This window comes from Danio aesculapii, chromosome 4, assembly GCF_903798145.1.
Source record: "Danio aesculapii chromosome 4, fDanAes4.1, whole genome shotgun sequence".
In the NCBI taxonomy this organism is placed as follows: Eukaryota; Metazoa; Chordata; class Actinopteri; order Cypriniformes; family Danionidae; genus Danio; species Danio aesculapii.
The window spans coordinates 38,860,767-38,884,847 of NC_079438.1; the positions used below are offsets into that span (position 1 = coordinate 38,860,767).

At 37.2% G+C, this 24,081-nt stretch overlaps 2 protein-coding genes across 4 annotated transcripts in view; one reads left to right on the forward strand and one right to left on the reverse strand.

The window, feature by feature from the left end:
* The window catches only part of cacna1c (calcium channel, voltage-dependent, L type, alpha 1C subunit), a 166,475-nt gene extending 163,784 nt beyond the window's left edge, over positions 1-2,691 (reverse strand). Inside the window, exon 1 of one of the 3 annotated variants that reach the window (XM_056455596.1) lies at positions 1,966-2,691. In XM_056455596.1, the coding sequence (XP_056311571.1) occupies positions 1,966-2,023 (58 nt within the window). In that variant the 5' untranslated portion in view covers positions 2,024-2,691. The remainder of the gene's footprint in view (positions 1-1,965) is intronic. The other 2 variants (XM_056455598.1, XM_056455597.1) reach the window with 2 other exon arrangements.
* A 3,152-nt stretch (positions 2,692-5,843) lies between these two features.
* On the forward strand, positions 5,844-18,233 carry dcp1b (decapping mRNA 1B). The gene is made up of 10 exons (XM_056455599.1): positions 5,844-6,039; positions 7,131-7,289; positions 7,447-7,487; positions 7,751-7,878; positions 12,143-12,209; positions 13,994-14,117; positions 14,227-14,352; positions 14,453-15,079; positions 15,185-15,346; positions 17,424-18,233. The coding sequence occupies exons 2-10, from the start codon at positions 7,146-7,148 to the stop codon at positions 17,502-17,504; spliced, it is 1,500 nt and encodes a 499-aa protein (XP_056311574.1). The 5' UTR covers positions 5,844-6,039; positions 7,131-7,145; the 3' UTR covers positions 17,505-18,233.
* Positions 18,234-24,081: the final 5,848 nt, after the last annotated feature.

Below are 24,081 nucleotides of genomic sequence, written 5' to 3' on the forward strand. Positions count from 1 at the left end.
CACAATGTAGCTGTTTTTGTTGCCTGTGCCTATAATGCTAGTTCTCCCCGCCCACCATTCCCACTTGCCTGTCAGAATGTCTCCGTCTCCGGCTGCATCAGATAAACAGCACAGTGACAGACATAAAGGAAGCAAATCTTATGTAACGTTTGTAAGAAATACTACAGTAAGAATGATTATTTCCCAATGATTATTTGATGTATTTGTTGTGGAGTTAATTCAAGCCTTTCTGCAATGATAAGTCACACACAATGTCGTTACTAAGTTCACATGTCCTGTTTTGTTAATATGACTATATGGAGACTACGGAGTCATGTTAATATGCGGCTGTCAATCAATTTAGTGGGCGGGGAAACCGCACTCCTTTGTCACGTTGCGGTGGGCCTCAAAATGGGAGGGATTTGGATCCTATTTTAACGTCAGGATGTGTTAAAAAAGAGACTTATTGTTTTTTTATCACCACAATATGACTGTGGACACACTATACCTACACAGTTCTTTCCAAACAGCTGGCAAAAGATGATTTTCATCATAGGTGCCCCCTAAGAATAAGTAAATAGTATGTTTTTAGTATCTTTTTGAGTGATCCATCCCTTTAACAATTGGCTTGTATGACAAAGATGGTCATTGCAGGCCATGTGATTGCAGAGAGGTGCAGAATAAAACTGTTTAGACTAGAAGACTGACAGTAAACTGGAGTTAGAGAATACTTTTGAATATTCATCAAAACACTTCAAAAAATCTCATTAGCAAACAATTATTAATTAAATAAGTGCATCTTAAAGAAACTGACAGGTGAATAAGACACAGCGGTGATGTTTCAAATTCAAGAAGAAGGTTGTAAGATGAAACTCTAAACAGAACAAAAAGACATGTGGATCAAAGATAAGCGTTTCTGTCATATATAGCTGCCAAAACAAAGCATCTAAAATTAGATTTTTTTTTCTTTTCTTTTCACTGTGTCCTTCTTGTGCTTCTATTTTAATACCAGCAAAGAGTTTATGCCAGTTTACTCTCTCAATCAAACGGGCTATGAAAAAGCACCGCTGTCCCTCACAGACAGCGCTAAAGAAACATCATTATTTCGGCTGTCATAATCGGCTGGCTTTATGCATGACAGATGTGCAATAGGCCTGAGGGGGCGGGGCTACATTATTGACAGCAATTTACAGGTTTTGCTCGGATGCGTTTGTTCACTCAGGTGCGGCAGGTGCGCGCGCGGGGAGCGGGCTTATCTCGAGCCGCGCTGTTGCTATGGGTCGGCAGCTCCGTTGCCACGGCGCCAACAGGCGACGGCTGGAGGCCCTGGATGGAGGGGGATCTTGTGATGGGAAAAGACGCTTTTATCGAGCGTTAAAGGCGCGCAACCTGTGGAGACTGCTGCGCCACGCCAGCTGTTTGATAAGCAGGGGATTCAACAGATGCACAGGAGAATAACGGGGCATGACTGACGGTGCTTCATTTCAGCATTTGAGATGCTCAGGACAGAATAATCACTGTATGAACTGATGCGCCGATGACACCACCCAGGGTTCATTTGTGCTGCTGGACTGTGATCAATGCGGTCTGGGCCGCACAAAATGATTAAAAGGCCATTTTAAGTCTGAAGCAGCTGACAGGTTAATCGATTGACATCTGCGCGTCCGTGACCACATGATCTATATACATGATCAAGCTGTGGCGTGTCCATAAACAGCCGATCGAGCAGCCAGCCAACAAGTTCATCAACTACATATACGCATTTCCCTCCAAAATAATGAGTGGTTGTGTTTCATGACATTTGTTGATCTTCCTCCAAAGGCGATTTCGGTGCGTATAGTGTGTTTAAAAATGGAAGGGTTCGGGTACACCCCCGCGTCATGCCCATGATAATGCCAACACACTCATCATACAGCACCTCAACACATCCATATGGCACACACACACATAGTTTCCAAACAGAGCGAAGACAAATAAAGAAATTACCTTGATGGTTTTCAAGGGTGTCCTCCGGTATGTACATGTTTTTGCTTTCATTTACCATATATGTGGTCCAGCTTTATCCGAAGGTGAATGAAGAAAAGGTTGTAAAAAAGGCAAGGGGGAGAAAAAACAACCCAGGGGAAAGAAATGAAAGAAAAGGGGGGAAGAAAAAATGAAAAACGCAAAGCGTAAGATATTCCTCCTCTTGCGGCTTAGTTAATATTACCTGATCCCCATTATGGAGCTAAAGATCAGGAAAGGATAATCGCAGGAGCCACCTAAGAAAACGAACCAGTGCATCTTTGGAACATCCGGGCCCTACCTAAGGAAACATGATAGCAGTGCCGCTGGCTGATAATCGATAATCAAATCGGCGCGATTCGCTCGCAAACGGATCGAAAAGGATGCTGCAACAGCCAGAAGAAGAAGGAAAAAAGCGGGCGTAGTTTCAGAGACCGTTTCAGAAAGCGCAGCAAAAGGTAAAAGGTGTGTATATTCCAGATCTCACGGGCTTCAATCTTCACATATGATCGATTCCATCTGAGATGTCCCACAACAGGCGTAGTTTGCGTCGCGCCTCGTTAGGAAATAGAGTGCAGAATCGGCCGCGTCCAGTCCATATTGGAGAGAAAGGGGAGTAGTCAGTCTGTGGCCCTGCGGAGAGAGAGCGCACACCACCAGCCTCTCTGCAATGATCTGACGACCAAACCCCCTCCCCTGTAGACTCCCTGACTGCTTCCAGATGTGACTGCGCTAGAGAGGAGAATAAATTCTCCACGCTTTTCCACATGGGCTGTATCTCTTGAGGGAGAGAGAGAGCAAACTTGGGAAGATCGAGGCAAGTCAGCTCCAATACAGTGAGGAGATTTGAGTTCTTTTACAGTCCGGAATCGCTGCAGAAGATGATTTGCACCACAACCAATCTGGCGTAAATACGCTCACAGTCATGGCTCTGAGCACCATGTTTAGACATTATTATCCACTTCCTGCTGGCATGCCACTTCTGAGGTGAATGTTGAGTCCCCCAGCAGCAGGTGTCAGGATGATTTTTCCCTTCAGCTGAGGTTTAACCGACCTGATCTTCCCATGGCAGGACACACTGTATCCTGAGGACTGGCAGGCTCTGATAAAAGGGGACGATGGGGCCTGGGAATTTCTGCAAGATGACGAAGAATCTTTCATCAGCAAACGGTCTAGTACGAATTTAGCAGGCCTTTCCTTGGTCCCTCCCTCCGGCCATGAGAAAACTTCACATGTCCCAAGAGACATCCTCTGCCCCCAGATTATCCTTCTCTCTCTTTCACTCTCTCTCAGAACTGCAGATCCTGAATATTCAATCAGTCAGAAGAAGCATGTAGGAGGAATAAGAGACACAAAGAATTGAAGGTTTTCAGATCTTCCTCTGATTGAATGAAGAACCAACTCTCCCAATTCACAGACCTCTAAATCTACGGCCAAGTTCTTTGATTGAATTTGGCTTTGGACAAAAGTTCATGACAGAGGTCAGCAATTTCCCATCAGCATCCCTAAATAATTGATTAACTTTGGTATGTTTATACAAAGCACAGAGGAAATGTTCGCAACGTGTTTCTCGGTGCCACCCTGTAATGAAATGAGTTTCGGGGAACTCATGGGTCCAAAGAATCATGGGCATCTGTACAAAAGGCCGGTGAACTGGTTAATGTGCATCTTCAAAGATTATAGAAATCCTCTTCCAGTGCCACATTTTAAATGTCAAGACGAATCATGTCTCTGTCTGCACAATGAATATGATATACAGCAGTGATTGCTCTACAGCCACATAATATACAGTACAGTTTTTTTACTAATACTGTAATTATAGACTACCTAACTAATTTAGGCATAACTGAGGTAATACATTATTTTTACTTGTGGAGTCTTGATCAGTTTAAACTGAATGTTTAATCAATATAAAAGATTAAGATCTAATGTAAATGTTGGTTAAAACTTGTAAAATTGAAAAAAAAAAAAAACTTTTTGCAGTGTTTAATTAGCTGAACCAAACAGATGTGTACATAACATCAAGATGACTTTAACAGAATCAGAAAAAAAAAATGCATTGGGCTGCTGTGCTCTCAGAAAAAGGTTGGAAATGGTGCCGAACAAGTTATTAAAACACGAGTATTTGGGTAATGATGCTCTCTAGTGGTACCTTTATAAAGTGCAGTTGAGTAAATCATCCTGAGAGGAAAGGATTTTCAATTTGGGATCCGGTGCCACAAGGGCAGTGCTTTGTGCATATGCTAGAGCATACAAAAAAAAGCATACAAAATAAAAAAGCATACAAAAAATGTAGCCTGTGTGCGTGTGTGTAAAAAATAAATAAAAACAAATAAAATATATGTAATAAATATAAATAAACAGAATAAACAGAAAACTAAAATAAGGAAAAACAAATACAAAAAACAGAAAGCAAATAGTAAAGCAAACATAATACATAATACAAAGATGCTTAAAATTTCAAATAAGCAAAATAAATCTATAATAAAATATAGACAGACAGACAGACAGACAGACAGACAGACAGACAGACAGACAGACAGACAGACAGACAGACAGACAGACAGATAGATAGATAGATAGATAGATAGATAGATAGATAGATAGATAGATAGATAGATAGATAGATAGATAGATAGATAGATAGACTGTGTAACAATATGTTATACATTTATATTTCTTTCATGGTTTAAAATGGTCCTGGGGAAAACCTGCATAGACCATTTTGAGGGATGTAAACAATAATAATAGTCCTAAAATTTCCTTTTACATTTTTATTTTCCATAGCTTCTGAGAATCCCAAAAGGGCCACATATTGATAAATAATGTTATGACAGCTGTTTTAACATTAAGTTATGTTTGAATTGCTTCTTGTTACAGTTATGAAATAGTTTGACAACAAGAAGAAAATGTTCATGGGCCAGTGACATCATCACATTGAAATGGTCTATAGGTCTCTTTTACATTTAGGATAGCGGTCCCTCTAAAGTGGATTATGATATTTTGGGTCTGTGAAATCTAAAAGACTGGCAACCCCTACTTCAATTTCAGTGTCATTGCCAGGGGCGGACTTAACTAATAAGCAAACTAAGCAGCCGCTTAGGGCCCCAGGGGAATTAGGAGGCCCTGACCAATGCCAATGGATATAATTGTTAAGACCCATGAACAGTGGAACGTTCCTTTCGTACTACACATGTAAAATCTAATCACAAATATGTCAAATGAACTGTACATAGTGTAGTTAGTTTTTGAACTTGTTTTTTGTATGAATTTATTGTTTTTAATTTTACATCAAGAAGTTTAAGGAAGATTAAAACATATTTTGAAGAAAAAAATATATAGAGAAAGAGTGTTTTGAGTTTCAATGCTAGAGCCCCATACCTGAAATAGCTTAGGGCCCCCAAATTATTAAGTCCACCCCTGCTCATTGGGGTACAACAGTACCTTTCGATTTCTAGCTTTATCTAGTTGCAGGTGGGGAAATGTGCCACTTTAAAAATCACAGTAACATTACAGAGGTTGGACTTTACAAATGCAGAAGGACAGTAGGGCCTCTGGACTGTAACATGTTTTTGGAAAGAATATGCAAACAATTAGGCTACAAAAACTTAAACTACAAATCATCGTCCCTACCGAGGCAGGAATAGTGCAGGAATGCAAGAATTTCGTATCCTCGAGGGTTCCCCTGGGTGCAGAAAGTCTGCAGCGTCAGCTCACTGCTTTAGCGTGATGTAAATGAACGTGCTGGCGCTCTCAGGTGAGCTCGAGCCAGCTGGGGGCTCATCCGTTACTCGGCCTCGACTATTTTCCCTGTGCGCGCAATCGGCGATTAGCTCGTTTTGTCTCCTTGTCAGCGCAAACATGGCGATAGCGGCAGCGGGACGAGAGTTAGACAAGTGAAATAAAGCGTTATTTTCTTGTTTTACTGCTTTGCACATCATTGAAAACATACACAAGGAGACCGGGGCGTTAAATAAGCTGTTTAAGTGCTGTTTTTACAGAGTTAAATTTTGCTTTTAAAGGTATTTTAGGATTTGTGCAGTATTTTAAGTGCAGGTAAGTTTAACTCCAGTACGATCTATAACAGAGCAACCGCAGCTCACCAAGGCCTTATTTAGTTCACTCGTAAACTTATGAATGTATGATGTATACCATTATTATGGTTATGTTTTAAAGTAAAAACATGTTTAATGGGGGGTTAGGGATTTTAACAAACCGCATACGCGCAGTATTAAACTTATGTACGGTGTCCCGCAACGCTTATGCTGCGAACATCAACGGTGATCTAACCGGTCAGAGTGACCAGAATAAATACAGACGAGGATGAGGTGGACTCTTTAGACTCGGGCGAGTAAATAACCACTCGTTTTACCATAGTAACCGCATATGGGTTTGCTTGTCAACCACATTTTAGTGAATACGAGTACAAGAAATGCATATTTCCGCACACACATTTTTACACATTGTATAAATTAATATATAAATTAATGATTATTAACCGGTATTACGAATTCAGCTTACTTTTTTAATCTTACAAAGGTCGTGCACAGTAGTCAACATTTGAAGAGGATCAAAACCTTTAATCAAAGTTATCCCATAACTATTGAACAGCACCCACAGATAGATTAGATAGATAGATAGATAGATAGATAGATAGATAGATAGATAGATAGATAGATAGATAGATAGATAGACAGATAAATAGATAGATAGATAGATAGATAGATAGATAGATAGATAGATAGATAGATATGTCAGAAAAATGTGCTTCACTGGACTCAATTTCTCTAATGAGACAACAACCAGTAGACATTAAATGACTTACCAGATGTATACAATGCTTCAGTGTGTTAGGTTTTATGTTTTAAAAGGCTAATGCCTAGTATCATTTTATTCATGCGTCATCTGAAATGATAGTTTAATATATAGACCTTGGCTTTGAAGAATCTATATTCATTTGATGAAAATATATAAAACTAGAACTGTAAAATTAATTTGCAGACATGCAGTAGATAAAACAATATCAACTATACGACATTTGTTTGGTAAACATGAACCAAAAGACTCATACCATAGAGGTGTACTGTAATTAAATCTTAATAAAGAGTAATTACATCTTAATAAAGAGCATATGTTTTTATTTACAGAAGCGAGCTGGAGCCATGACTGCAAGCACAGGTGGCGGTGGGAGCTGTTTATCTATGAGTCTGTCTGCTCTGAAGAGACTCGACCCCTACATCAGCAACATCACAGACTTAGCCAGCCAAGTAGCACTCTACACCTTTAACAACAACACCAATGAATGGGTAAACAACAAGAACATCTCCATTAACAGTCTTAGTGGATAGGGAGATTAATTACTACTGTTACAAACATAATATTATTGTTTTAAATTGTAATATAATTTTCATCCGACTTAAATATAAATATATCAATGTATGTTTTTGTTGTGGTTTTCTGTAGGAAAAGACAAATGTGGAGGGAACTCTGTTTGTCTATAGCAGGTTTGTTTGAATCTTACATGTTTTTAACAGTGAAGCAACACCCACATGTACTGTATGGCCCCGAATCAGAGCTCTAGAGATCTAATGTGGTTCTAAGGGTCAGAGAAATAACCTGCACGATATTTCTCAGCATTTAGATGTAACACAGTTGTCTGCTCTTATACTGCAAAACACCCACATACAGTTGTGTAGGTCCTTCAGACTCATAAGCTTTAGTTTCCCACTCATGCTACGAGTTTTAATGTCAGTTCTCTGTGTATCAGGCTTGCCTCCCCCAGGCATGGTTTTACCATCCTAAATCGCTTGAGTATGGACAACCTGACTGAACCCATCACTAAAGACTTGGATTTTCAGCTGCAGCATCCATTTCTCCTGTACAGGAACGCTCGCTGTAAGTCTTTCCTTTTGTTAAACAAGAGCTCAAATTCATCATATGAGTGAAATATTGTAGAATAAAACCAAAAGACTGCAAAAATATTGCTAAGCTCTGTAATTATGCATACAGCCAAAAGTATGCAGGTTTAGTTGATTTAAATGAAGGAATCTTCATCTATATATCAAAGATGTCTCATGAGCAGGCCAATGTCGACTATGACATTGAATTATCGGGTGATAATCCGAAAAATAAACATAAGGTTGTCAAGTAAATGTAGGCTATCTAGATGACATTTAATAGCCTAGTAATAACACTAGGCTCACCTTTACATTTTTGACAAAGGTTTATGGTATAGCATGTCGGCTGTATATATTTTAATGAAGCACATTACTTCAGAAATGCACAGTTACCTAAACTTAGTTAATTTAGCCCTATAAATACAATTGAAATAAAGTATAGACGCCATAGAAAATATATTGGCTAAATAAGAAATTGAGTGAAGTTTCACAAACTAATTTCGAGAGGAACATGTGATATGATCGATAACGGCTGGTCTCTCATCTGTAATCATTAGCAAGCCAATGATCGGATCATTCCAGACTGACTATAAATAGCACGACTAACATTACACCCTGATCTTTGTTTTTTGAAGAAGGACCCCATCCCCCCATCTCCCCTTTTCCTCCTTTACCAAGGTGAGCTCTTGAGAACTACCTGATTTCGTACCCCCTTACATGCTCATTGACCAGGCAGGAACCCTGGGCTCAATTATCTCCGAGTTCAGGGTTCTCTCTCGGGACAGCATGCCAAACCTGCTATCTCTTAATATGACAAATGGGAAAGACGAGAAAAAAAGTTTAATGACGTAAAGAAAAAGCATGGAAAAAATATAGCCCTAAAATTGCAAATGTTTATTTTATTCAAAATACAATTAAAATGAATGCTCCTGCATTCAGTTGATGTATTGTCAAATTAAATTTAACAAAAGAACATTCAGGCTCAGGTATCTTTTGTAATCAGTTTATCGGGAAAACAAATGCACTTTCCTGGAGTTAAAGCATTATGACGCTGCTACAAACTCTTTCTGAAGGACTGCTTGCATGCAAAGATTGTGACTATTGCTTACAATAATGATATAAGTTTATATCCCGATACGCGATTTGGAAAGGAATGCATGAGTGAAAGAGAAAGTGGACAAGAGAATTCATGAGGTGCAGGGTCAACATATTTTGCACATATTTGTTTGGGCCACAGGCTATACAGTATCTATATAGACTATATAATATATAAGAAACTTGCTTGAACACAATTTTAGTCGTTAATAAAATACATCTCAATGATTGTGTGATGTAGGGTGGACAAGAGTGTTCTGTGTAAAAATGCATTTAATATGTGCTGGGCGTCCTCCAAAAGATAAGCAGCTCAGCATCTGTCTATTCTGCCTTACTATTGGCAGATTTTTTGGTCATTCAGATGAGATCACCAGAGACTGTTTTTTTTTTTTTTTTTTTTTCGAATAGGTCTAACAATCCTGCTTGCTTGTTCTTTCACATTTAACACAAACATATTGTCTTGGGTGAGCCCATATTAAGTGGTCAGCTGAGATGCATCAACATTTACACCAGCTACTAATGTGTGTTTAATCTGGAATGCTCAGTGGTTGATTGTCCAGTAAGAAAGTAGCCTTTCACCAATGTTCAGATTTATGAGTGTTTAAGGCCCAGGTATACTTTGTTCTCAGTGTTCTGCTCCATCACATGCACAGTTTAGTGAGCAGCGCTTTCAAAATTAATTGACTGTGAATGTGGAAGTACATTAAATCACTGGCCCGTCAATGCACTAGACTGCAAGAACAAAAAAATCAGGCTGCACACAGATGGTGTTCACCGACATCAGCAGACTCTGCTAAAGACAAAAGTTTGACCACCTCTAAATGTGGCTGATATAAATGAATTTTGACATGTATTAAGCAGGATCAATGTCAAACAGAAACAGATGTTAATAACCAAGGTGTAGACGGGCAGGGAGCAGAAGGGGAGCATCCATCCAAACACTTAAGAGCTTAATAGCAGTAAAAGTGTGTCTAGATTGAAAGAGCTCTCATACTGGTGAGTGTGTGTGAGAGAGAGAGAAAGAGATCAGAGATCGCTGGCAGGCGTGCCTGTTTGAGAGGCCCCAGAGCCACAGTGCCTTATATGGTGCAGAGAAGTGTGTGTTTCTCTTCCAGTTTCCTGCCAGCATCATAGACCCAACCAACCAATCCTGATTAGATAACAACCCTCTTTCACACGCATACATGCACAGGCTTCCAAGGAAATTCATGATAAGGAGACCTGCAAATAGAGTGCATGGAGAAAAGCCATAACTACTTTAGGCTTATTGAACAAATCATTGTAGATCTTGATGTTTCAGCCAGTCCAATAATGAGCTTTGACCGTGAAATTCTGTGCATCTGCTGACAGTCTGATGGGAAACTTTATGCTGGCTACTTTGATGTTGGTGATATTTTACAGGCACACAATTTCACTGATGTAATTCCCCATTAATGGACTTTATCTCTGGTCAATCTTGCTGCACCAATGCAGGAATGTTTTGAGAGGTAGCCAAGGAGTTGCTTTGCATTTTTCAAATGTTGTTAGTGGCTGTTTGTGCATTGCAATGTGATTGCTAAGGTGTTTTGGCTTATACTCCGGTGTTCTCAGCAATCCCTACGAGTTCTTTGCAGAAGGACTGAATGATTAATTAAAATAAAACCAAAATCGCAATGAGGCTTAGTGAGTATATCAAAAGGCTGTGAATTTAATTTATGTATGAGCGTGTTTGAGTGAACCACGGCACTTCAGTAAAAGGAAAACATTTAAGCATGTCATAAATATTTTACAGCCATAAATAAGCAGTTTTTTTCACAGTTCTAAGTTATTTTTATAGCCATGGCATTTTATATAAAAGTTTCAATTTAAATTGCAGTTGTAATTCTTATAATAGTTACCGTTTCCCCCCAAATTGTCCCACCCTAAATCATTCATGACCTGGATCAAACCGTTTCAGTACCCAGTTAACAGTTAAATACCTGGTATGGCCAATAATGCCATTACAAACACTACTAACTACTTCAGATAGCGAGTAGTAAGTCCTGCATTGACCATCGCTCCTCCTCGTGTGTCAAGAGTGCTGGATTCTGTCAGCTCATCTCTTAAACAAACGCAGTGTTGTGGTTGTGATTTGTAACGGGATAGCTGGAGACTTTCAGCAGGACTGTTGAGTATACAAAGCTCTTACCTCCTGGCCGCACATGTGTGTAACCCAGCTCTCTCTCCGATACAAGCTTCCCTTTGAACCGCACCTCCACTTCCTCCTCCAGTCGCTCATGCTTCAGCCTGCGCCAACTGAACAGCCCCCGCAGCATCTTCTTCCTCTCTCTGAGGTTTGATTGATCCTCAGCAGATTGAAGCTTTGGTCTATTTGAAGTCGGTCACAAGTTCACAGTCTCCTCAGTGCTCATGTGGATTCAGCTCCATTCAGTAAAACTTGCAGCAAATGCTCCTGCACTCTGTCTGACACAATGTGTGGTTCGGGTATCTGTTTTTCCTTTCTTTTTTTTTGTGTGTGTTTTGCCAAGTTAAACTTCAAAAGCGCTTCCAAAATCCTCTCATCCTTCTCTCCGTCTTTCTCCTTGCTCTCTCTTTCTGAGTTGTGTTCCTCAGTTCCCAGGCAGTATTTTGTTTGGGTTTTTTCCCCAGGCGCTGACCCGTGTGGTGCTCTCCGCTCAGAGAATGAACAGTTGTGAATATAGCACCAGCCCTCTCTCTTTCTCTTCCTCTCCCTCTCTTTTACTGCCTTGGATTTTGTTATCTCTTCTAGAGGTGAATGGAACAGGTCCTGATTCAGCTGTCAGCACCAGTCTAAGTTTAGTTCATGAGGGACCACAGTCACTGAAACTTCTCTTAGTTGTTCCCAATACAGTTGTCCTTTAAAAAAGCAACTGAATGTTGATGCAAGCATCTGACGACTGCATTGTGGTGTTTAACGACATTTCGGTGGATTGGCAGAGCACTTGGCTCCAGTTCTGCTTGGGCACATGGGAGTTTGAACTGTCTGGGAAAGGAATGTCAGCTAGAGTGGAGTGTGTATGTATGATGGCAGTTTAAGTGCATGTATGGACTTCTTCTACTGACAATTCGGATATGGTGCTTAACAGTTATAGTCTTCTGCTCTTGATTGATCGTAATTAAATCTGACTGAAGCTAATGTTATCATGTATGTGTATTTTCTTTGGCAGTGTCCATCTATGGAATCTGGTTCTATGATAAAGAAGACTGTCAGCGTATAGCAGAACTCATGAAGAAGTAAGTGTATCTTCCATCTGCAAACTTGCACAACATGGTCACACACTTAATGGGGTATATGCACTTCCGGTCTTTTCATTACAAAATCACCATGTTTAAGATCTGATTTCTTTAAAAATCAGTGATCTTCACTGCCTGGTAGATATACAATATATAGTGAGTCTCAGACCGGACAAGAAGCACTGCGATAAATTCCATTAAAAATACTAGCTGTGCATATAGCCCATTCTATTATTATATCAATTCCATTTAGGCCACATTCACAATGGAACTCAGTTTAGTTATCTATACTTTCTTTATTGCCTAAATGTGTTTTGTAAAAACAGTTTAGAAATGTACAGCTGTGTAACAAGTAACTCGAGTTACGTAATAATATTACTTTTATAAGGGGTGAGTAAAGTAATGCATTACTTAAAAGAATTTAGTAATAATATTGTAGTTACTTTCCTTTTAAAAATTCATTCATTTTCTTTTTGGCTGAGTCCCTTTCTTTTAAAAATTAAATTGCGGAATTAAAATGAACTTAGTCACATTGAATCATGCGCTCAATGAGAGATTGTGCTCCTGCGGGAACAGGCAGAAACAAAGATGGCTCTGGCATACATTTCTGCGATGGAAGTATTCTCATTATTTTGAACGCATCGAAGAAAAGAAAAAGGGAATTGTCTCAATATGCAATGATTTTACTTAACTAAAGTGAAAAAAAACAAAAGTACTTAACAAAAAGTACAAAAGTACCAAACATATTGCTTTAAACTTTCAGTAATGTGTACAGTATATATGGCATGTATAGCTCTGGGGTCAGGAAGTTCTCAGAACATAACATTCCTTCATTCATTTTCTTTTCGGCTTAGTCCCTTTATTAATCTGAGGTCGCCACAGCGGAATGAACTGCCAAATTATCCAGCACATGTTTTACGCAGTGGATGCCCTTCCAGCTGCAACCCATCTCTGGGAAACATCCACACACACTCACTCACATTCATACACTACGGACAATTTAGCCTACCCAATTTACCTGTACCGCATGTCTTTGGACTGTGGAGGAAACCAGAGCACCCGCAGGAAACCCATGCGTACACAGGGAGAACATGCAAACTCCACACAGAAATGCCAACTGACCCCGCCGAGGCTTGAACCAGTGACCTTCTTGCTGCGAGGCGACAGCACTACCTACTGCGCCACTGCGTCGCCCAGAACATAACATTATCCTAAATTATTATTTTTGGTGTAAAACTTTTTTTTAAAGGTAAATGAAGGTATAGGTTATACAGTGCATTGTTAATAGCAGAGATCCACTATTTAAAAAAATCTCAGCCAGCTAAGGAAAATGAAAAACTAATGTAATGCATTGCTTAAAACGTAACCAAGTAGTGCAACTAGTTACTTTTTTGGAGGGAGTAATTCGATATTGAAATGCATTACTTCAAAAGGAACTTTCCTCAAAACTGGTGACAACTGATTTCAACTAACCAAATTATTTGTAATAATGACATGTTTACAAATAAAATTTACTTCAGTGTGGTTGTGACTTCTGAAATTTTACTGTCTACATGATTTTGACTATTTCTGTTCATTTTGCAGCCGATTAAACTGATTATTTAAATAATTTGATCTGTAATTTTGTAAATGGGTGGATATATTAAATACCCGTAATGAAGCCAAATGTCACAACAATCCTTTCCTTCCTGTATTAAATATAAAACTGTTCAACAAAAATGGCTTACTGATTCCAAACCTTGTTGTCAGTTTCTCACATACACCTACTTTCTCTCTTGTGTCAGTTTGGCAGGGCAGGAACAGCAGTTACAGGTGCAAATTGCTACTGGCTGTCTCTCTCCGAGATCAGCAGAGCAGGGTGTGGATATAATGCAGATGCTCACTAAAGCACGAAACGACTATGACAAGGTGACAAAGCTTTTTCCTGTACAAGTATTAACTTGCTTCATATGCACTAGAGGTCATCAGTGCACAGTAAATCTTCTTAATTTGTTTCTGTGTCCCTTTTCCTTTTTAGGGAAAACTCAGTGAGCCAAAGGAAATCGGCAGTGGTGGTATCATCTATGGTCAAACCCCCCATCTGATCAAACCCATTCCCCTTAAACCAGCACAGGACGCACACATTCAAGCACACACTCAGCATGTGCGATTTTTCTCTCTCTCTCTCTCTCTCTCTCTCTCTCTCTCTGCATATATGTGATTAAAAATAGCCCTTTTTAATTGTAAAAATCCTTTTCTCTTAGGATGCTGAGATGGATTCAAAACATCTGTCTGTTGTCACACTGTTTGGTGCTCAGCCAAAGCCAGACTTGGGCTCGACACAGCCCAGCTCATCTGTTGGCAGGATGGGCCCAGCAAAGTCTTCAGTGGCCCGCTCTCTGTCTTATGATGACCCTTCTCCAGCAGGTGGTGCTGTGGTGTCCAACACCCCCATGCAGCACTGTCCAGCCATCCACAAGCTCATGTCTGGTTCACTGCTGCAGCCTCTATCTGAATCCCCAGAGAGCCGCCTGTGTGAAAACGGAGCAGTGCAGATCCAGCTTGACCCAATACAAAAACTGTTAATGAACCCTACTCCTGTGGCAGGGACTACAGGGATGCCTTCCATCCAATTAAAGCAGGGGGAAGTTGGCATGGGATCCCAAATCCACCCTATGGCGAAGCCCTCAGGGCCCTTCCCAGCTCAGCATCTGTTTGTCCCAAATAAAGTGCTCCCTGCTGGAGTAACAAGTAATGTGGTTTCACCTCATGAGCTTCTGCAGAAGCTCACATTAGTGCAGCAGGAACAAGAGCTGCATCCTCACCAGGAGGTCCTACAGCCAGGTCTGACTACCAGCAGCTCCAGTCTCAGCAAAACCAATCTAACACAGGTCAAATTTTTTGTTTGATTATTTCAGAATATTTTAGCATCTGTTGCCTTTGAGTTTTTTGCAACAGCATGTTTAAACTGTTATTTACTGTGTGTTTGGGCACAGGTGATGTCACCTCAGCGTATCCCAGCGACTGTAGCCCCCACCCTCCTTCTGTCACCCAGTGTGTTTGCTCAATCTAAAGCCACCAGAGCAGATCCAGAACCAGCTGAATCAAGAGCACTTAGCAAGTCTCAGCTACAGGCCACATTGCTCCATCTCATCAAGGTTAGGATTGAGGAGACAGTTTTTTTTTATTTTATTTAATTTTTTTCCTAAATCATGCATTTATATTATTATTATTATTATTATTATTATTATTATTAGATATACTAGTATTGTTATTATTATTTAATTAATTTGATTGATTGATTGATTGATTGATTGATTGATTATAAAAATATTATAATAAATATTATAATGTTCCCTGGACTTTTAGTAATCTAATGCTAAACATGCTAAACTTTTAAAGTTTCAAACAGTTTTAAAAGATTATTGCTTTTTATGGGTTATCATGAAGAATCTTGTGTTTCAAGTGTAAAGGATAGGTCGATAGTTCTTAAAATGGAAAAAATGCATGTGAAATGACTCAGCAGCTCTGAAGGCTGAGCTTGATGTGATTTGCTTTTATCAAAGTTATAATATAATAAACAATAATCATAAATGTTAAATAAGTTATAATATTATGAATCATATAATCTAGTTATACCATAAGTTATATTTTAAAATGTATGTTCTTAAATCCACATGTAGTGCTAACAGGTGCTGGGTGATAAAAATGCCACAAGCGTTGTATGTGCTTCAGTATGTGTGCAGACTTCATAATTAAATAGGGATGTAACAATTCACAGTGAGCCGATTGAAAAACAATTCAAGAATGACGATTCAAACCGGTAGAAATGTTGAACAAATCACGATACATGTTTTGAACAGGGCGCTTTGTTTACAGGCCCAAACTCACTTAACCTGCAACTGAACGAGCAAAAGGTGAGGCAGCAGAGTAAAATGACAGCAGTGAAGTGCGCTAGACAAAACACAAACTGTGTGCAAATATTGCGAAAAATACTGTGCAAAAAAAAAGATGTTTACTTACACTAAAAGAACAAGGAATAAGATGCACATAAACGGTCAGCACAGTGAAAAATGACTGTCACAGACATCTATATGCAAAAAAACGATTAATAACCGGATAATTTGCAGCTCCACTTGCTCTGACGAGTGCTACGGAGATCAGACGGTTCTTCAGTAATTTTATAGCGAAAGTGTGAAGATGTTTTTCAGACTGAAAAATAAAGTTACAGAACCAGGTATTAGATTAATTTTACCCTCTCATTTTCAGATTAGTTAATGCATATTTTAATAATCTGCTTATTATTATTGAATATTTAAAAGTGTTCAAGATTATCTCTTCTTAAGTGTATCGCAGTGATACTTAATTAATTATACATGTAATATTAATTATTCACCTTCATAATTATGTTCAACTCCTGTCTCCATCCTATTGTATAAGTTGTCATTTTATAATCAGTTTTTTATGCCAGTGGCCAGTCTTCTGGGTCAGAAGGCCTATTGACCACCTCTGTACACACTGCTCTCTGGTTTAGGAAAGGTTTTCCTCTCCACTCCAGCCATCTCAGTCCCCAGTAAAAGAGTTTTTTCAGCAAGGGACATTGTGCGAAGACCTCAGCTTATGCCAGAAAACATAGATATGATCATATTTATTTTGTAAAATCCCAGCACAGTCACAGTTTTAGTTTGCTTATATTAATGAGTCTTCTTTAGTTATTCTTTAGCTATTATTATTTTAATTTGTTTTTAAAATAGCAATTTAGTTATGGCAGAAAATATATTATTTAGCAAAAAAATGTGCAGTGTTTAAGAAAAAATGAAAGGGCTCTTCACCTTAAGTTAGTTTCAAATAATTTAGTAAAAAAATTGTGACTAAATCGTGAGATTAGAATCATGAATCATATCGAATCGTGAGTCAGGTGAATCGTTACATCCCTGTAATTTAATATAATTTTGCGGGTTAAATATTCACAGACACTTGTCCATAATACAATTTCATGAGAGAATAGAGCAACATAACTTTTAAATGATAAAAATTCCATTTGTATGACTGGATTTTACGATTCCGTCTCGATTTGTCCAGATATAAATTACAAAAGTGAAAACAAAAACACTGTGTATATATTCAAGTTTCATAAGTTTTTGTTTTGCATGACTAAATGATTGATTGATTGATTAAACTGGACACTGTGCATTTGGCTGTACTTTTAATAGTTTGTTTTTCTCTGTGATTCAGAATGATGCCTCATTTCTGGACACCATTTATGAAGCATATGTCTCCCGTCTCACAACAGACTCCAGCTCAAAACCTTTCTGAAGCAGGAAAACCTCCTGGACCACATACATGTAGCTTTCACTCTCTGAACACATATCTGCATACCATCTCAGGACCACCCTGCTGTTTCGAGTGTAGCATCTAATGAGTTGAACTTCCACAAAATAATCTAATCTAAATGATGAATGCCACATCACCTTTGAATTTTACTTTTTTTTTTTTCACGAGCTGGAATCTTAAGGATCTTAATATTTTAACAAAAGAGAATTGTATAATGGGTTTTATGTTTACTTTTCAAATAATGACAGTAAATGTGCTGTCTGTTCAAATCTGAGCATAAAGACTAATGAAGGCATTTTTACTTTTGCATATGTGAAATACACCCCCGAAAGAAACTCAAAAACAGGACTTGGCCTCAAATATAATACAAATAACATGATGAATAGCATGACAATTCATGTATATCTTGGTTTGTAGCAAGTGACAGGAAATCGCCCTCATAAATTTACAAGCCAGCAGGAATAGTTTTCATGTTAGAACTCTTTAAAATGTTTAAATGTACAAACAAAAGTGTACATATTTATATTCTATTTTTCTATGGTGTTATTTTTGTTGTTATATCAACATGCTGGAATGTTTATAAGTTCCTATAAAAAAACTAAAATCCTAAATTTAAGACCATCAGTGTTTTCCAGTCAGCAGGTCAAGATTAAAACCAATTAAACTTTATTCTAATTGTTTTACATAATTAAAATATTATCCCACACCCCACATATTGTATGTTCTTTCTTTTTTATTACCGATGTATGACTTAACACACTACAGTTACACATGTATTTCAGGCTGAAACTCTTTTAAAGGGTCACAAAACACATTTTTTTTAGATATTTATATGTATTTATATATGTGTCCCACATTGCTGAAAACACTATTAGGACACATACAGTTGAAGTCAGAATTATTATAATTATTTTTAAAAATATTTCCCAAATGATGTTTAACACAGCAAGGAAATTTTCACAGTATGTCTGACAATATTTTTTCTTCTGGTCAAAGTTTTATGTGGGCTAGAATAATAGTTTTTTAAAAGTTTTTAATAAAAAAAAAACATTTTGAGGTTAAAATTATTAGCCCCTTTAAGCTATATTTTTTCCGTTAGTCTACAGAACAAAATATTATTATACAATAACTTGCCTAATTAACCTAACCTGCCTAGTTAACCTAATTAATCTAGTTAAGCCTTTAAATGTCACTTTACGCTGTATAGAAGTGTCTTGAAAAATATCTAGTAAATATTATGTACTTCATCAGGGCAAAGAGAAAATAAATCAGTTATTAGAAATGAGTTATTAAAACTATTATGTTTAGAAATGTGTTGAAAAAAAGTCTTCTCTCCATTAAACAGAAATTGGGGAAAAAGTAAGCAGGGGGCTAATAATTCTGACTTCAACTGTAAATTTAGCTAACAAGTGAAAATTGGCTGTTTTTGTGCTGTTCAACGCAAATTCATTGTTCCGGTTAAAAAAATAAATTTTGAAGCAACGTTAAAGCAATGAGATCATTGTGTAAATACCAGCGTAGATATTCTGCGGTCTGTCTGTAACGGCCAGTGCAAAGTGACGTCATTGAGTTTTCAGCATATCTGTTTATTAATTCATGAGAAAGACTTGGTTTAAACCAATCAGCGCGTTCTATTGTGAATGAGATGCAACTTCATTAATATGAATGATATAGCTTTGAAGAATTTTTACCTGTTACAGTGTATAGACGAGGCGGTTCTTTCCGCTGTGGCGACACCTGATTAATAAAGGGACTAAGCAGAAAAGAAAATGAACGAATTATTGAGTGTACAGATGCCACGTTGTATTGCCAACTGTAATTCAGACAAGTAGTGGAAGAATTGTGCGGAGACATGGGTCATCAGTGTTGCGTTTGTATCAGAATATAAAATATCAGAATTTCTACAATTTGAAAGTTCTATAATATTGTAATTGTACTCCGCAAGGACGGCTTTAATTGATCAAAAAGGACATTAACACTTCTAAAATGTTTCAAATTCCAGAATCTGTAGACTCAAATAATTATTTAAATGAAACAATCACAGGGGCGACATGGTGGCTCTGTGGTTAGCACTGTTGCCTCACAGCAAGAAGGTCGATGGTTCGAGTCCAGGGTCAGTTGGCATTTCTGTGTGGAGTTTGAATGTTCTCCCTGTGTTGGCGTGAGTGTCCTTCGGGTGCTCCGGTTTACCCCACAGTCCAAAGACATGCGCTATAGGTAAATTAAATAAACTAAATTAACCATAGTGTATGAGAGTGTCTGAGACTGAATGGGTGTTTCCCAGTAATGGGTTGCATCTGAAAGGGCATTCGCTGTGTAAAACATAAGATGGATAAGTTGGCGGTTCATTCCGCTGCGGTGACCCCTGATGAGTAAAGGGACTAAGCAAAGTAAAATGAATAAATGAAACAATCACAGTTTCTGTAATTGATATGAAAATATGAAACGGCAACTGTTTAACAGGTTTTTATCAAATCAGAATATAATCATTTTTTTCTGAAAGATCATTTTAAACCGAAGACTGGAGTAATGGCTGCTAATCCCACCACAGGGATACATTACATTTGATTAGAAAATAGTTCTTTTAAAATTGGAATAATATTTTTAAATATGATCATTTTACTACATTTTTAATAAATGAAATCTGCAAATCTTAAACGTTTTGGAATGGCATTGCAGCATGCCAAGAGGAGTGTGAAACCCCAAGCGCTCTTGGCTTTTTAGTAAGGTCAGAGATTAACATTTCTGGCAGTTGTAAAAGAGATATTGTAAATCTCTCTAATTTTGGGCATGATACTATATAATAATATTAAAGTAAAAACAAACCTGACTGTCCTCTACTGAGCCATATTGAAATCTGTTTTGTTGTCAAGATTTGTACACTAATAAGTGTAATAATTCATTCATTTTTCCTTTGGCTTAGTTCCTTTATTCTTTAGGGGTGCCTTAAAGGGGTGTCTTTAGGGGTGCCTATTCTTTAGTGGAATAAACCACCTACTTATCCAGCATATGTTTTACATATGCCCTTCCAGCTGCAGCCCAGTAGTGGGAAACATCCATACACGCTCAGTTACACACACCCACTACGTCCATTTTAGTTTAATCAATTCACCTATAGCGCATGTCTTTGGAATGTAGGGGAAACCAGAGCACCCGGAGGAAACCTATACGAACACGGGGAGAACATGCAAACTTCACACAGAAATGCGTTATCCAGCAAGGACTCAAAGCAGCAACCTTCTTGCTGTTGGGCGACAGTGCTAACCACTGAGCCACTGTGTCTAATAAGTGTAATAATTATATCTTTTAAGTCTAGGCTTATTACCTGAAAACAAATAGAAATCCTTATCTAGAAATTAAGAATGACTACAAAAGTCATTGAAATGAATAAAAATCCTTTTAGACAACCTCCGATCTCTCCAGTTAATACCTGATTGTGTGGATTTATGAGCTACCATAAGCATTAGCGCTGATGAACTCATAAGCAATCTCAAATAAGCGTTTTAATCTAAATAAACATGCCAGCAGCCCGAGTGCTGCCAGGAGTGCACGTGCTACAGTTACGGGTGAAAGACACTAAAACCCTTCATGCTTGTTCACACAGTCACATTATGAACTGTTTACATACAGAAATGCATGCATGTGTGCTTACCACTTGGTATTTCTGTACCTGGTGTAAATTACACATCAGTTTTATTGCAGTATTTATGTTTGACATCAGTAGAGTTTAATTTCCTGACATTTAGATAACAGAGTTCTACATTAAGTCGTAACACCAGTAAATAAAAAATCAGAAATGATTCGTAACAGTTCTAACCAGCTGCTTGGCTTGTTAAACAAGGTATAATGATTCCTAAAACAATATGCTTTGAAGGGTGGTTTCTATATGCATATTATACAGTCTGGGTTTAATCATAAAATGTACTTGAAAACAGAGATTAGTAGAGCAAAGTTTAAGTCAGAAGTGTAATTTTTCTAAAGGCAACAGTTCATAGGTTTGTTTTTTGTGTTTCTGAATGCTTTTTATATTCACCTAGGCTGAATCTATTTGCAAAACAAAAAAGGAAATCATGAAATAATACTTTAAATTAAAAAAATGTCCTTTTATTTTTTGCTGCTTAATATTTTCATAAAACTGCTTCTTTCAGGATTCTTTGGTGAATCAAAAAATTATCTGAAAATGTAAATCTTTTTATTAAAACACATTTTATCTTCAATTAAATGTATCCTTTGTCAATAAAAGTACACATTTCTTTGTAAATTCACATTTTTAATAGAATTATATATATATATATATATATATATATATATATATATATATATATATATATATATATATATATATATTGCTTAAAAATATCGTGCATAGTCAGTGTATAATGGACCATTCTAAAAGTCATTCGCTGTGTCATCCTTTAATATTAGAGGACTAAAATCCTCAGCTCCCGTCTGTAGGGCAAACACACACTCAGTGCAGGTGTATGTGTGTATGTCTGGAAGCTGTTCTCTACAGTAACTGGGTCAGCAGGAGAAATCCAGAGCATGACATCTGGACACTGACACTCACAATCCGGTATAAATGTGTTATAGGGAAACAGAATGTGGACTGTTTTAAAAGTGCTTAAAATAAAGCAGGATAAGAGATATAGCTGTTTTTAAAAATCATACTGCTGTTATTAAAGTCAAATGAGATTTCAGTTGGATAATTGTTATAAAGATCAACAGTGAAAGCTCATGTTATATATATATATATATATATATATATATATATATATATATATATATATATATATATATATATATATATATATATATATATATATATATATAAATAAATAAAAGAAAAATATTTTTGGGACAAAATTAAAAAGACTTTTATCCACATGCCTTTCATATTAAAACAACACACACTTGCCTTCATCAGGGTGTTTTTTTTTTACATGTTGTCCCACAGTTTTTTGAAGAGCACCAATACAATGAGTTTATACCACTAGCATCTTCTGCATGTTTTTAGATGAAAAAATAATTAGTCGGATAAGTAAATACCTGTAATTAAACAACTGACGCAAGAATCATCTTTAAACCATTGTTAGCCAACTAAGGTCGCAAGTTCCGTCGTTACAAACATAGTTTGTTGATTTGCCGTTTCCCAAATCTGTTGCTCCAATGAACATTCGCAAACTGCGTCACAAGCTTGAGCACTCGCAACTACACCTCTGGAGCTGTAGTTCGAAACATAGTTTCTGGATGTGTTCAATTCCCACTTATCCCCACTATGCCCTGTTCATTTAGAGAATTCTAACATTTAAAGTTGGAATTATTAAAATAAATAAGCATTAAGGTCATCTCTCTTAGGTGTAATTTGCTTTCAAACTATTTTTACAGTTCAGTTTTAGCGATCTTCATGTTTACAATTGTGCTCCCTTCGCAGTGCACTTTGAAAACATTGATGTCATTTTGAACACAGCCTCATTATTTATTAAGTATTTGTACTATATAAGACATGGGCCTGCTGGTTAGAACTTTCTGCTGTGGTTTACAAGTGTCAAATTGTAAAAGTAGACTTTTCTAAAAATAAATAAACAATATTCTACTTACTAATAATAATAACTGTAATCATCATCATCATTAATATTATTATTACAGTATTTTTTCATTTCTAATACATAATAAATATTAAATTTCATTTTATAATAAATAGCCTCATTATTTATTCATATGATTTATATATGATATTAGAATACGTGTTAGCTTTTGTAAGTGATTTTATGTTTTAGAATAGGATATGTAATATTCTCAATATTATTTGTAAAGGAAACATAGGCCCTCTATGTGCCGTTTACATATATTTCAGTTAACATGGAAAGCGAGTGCATGTTTTTACCAAATCTAATATTGGATTTTATTTTAAATGCATGTTTGTGTAAAACAATATAATTTGCACAAAGAAATGATGGGGTTCTTCTCTAAAGAAGTAGTTACTCCGCCCCGTTTAGAGCGTCATTATGGGCTTTTTTTTTTCGTTATAACGATGGTTATAGTGATGGATCTGTGACAGAGAAACTATGCGTTTTGGGAAACACTCGTCACTACATCATTCTTTTCCCAAACGATGCATCGTACTATGATAGTTCAGCCGCGAGTTACGTCATTGTTTGGGAAACGCACCCCAGTTTAGCAGTTTAAAACAGGTCAAATGCAAAAAATCTGCTCTTTCACAGATTTTAGAACTGTTTTCTTTACTACAGTGTAGAGTCTCAGAGCATGCTACGATTTCTCCAGCACAAACTAACAAGTAACAAAGTTTATTTTAAAAATGTAGTGAAGTACAAATTTAAAATGTTGCTCTTTGGGGCAGAGAAGTAATATTTCCCTACAAAAAAAACTTTGACAAACTAAAGATTATATAAAATTAGTTTCATGAGAGAATGCAAATGTTAGGCGTAAAAAATGTTTTGGGAATCATAGTTTTAATGAGTGAATGCTCTTTAAAAACTCTATTGGACAATAAAATCAAATTATGAATTGGAAGAATATCTTCACAGTGTTAGAGAAACAA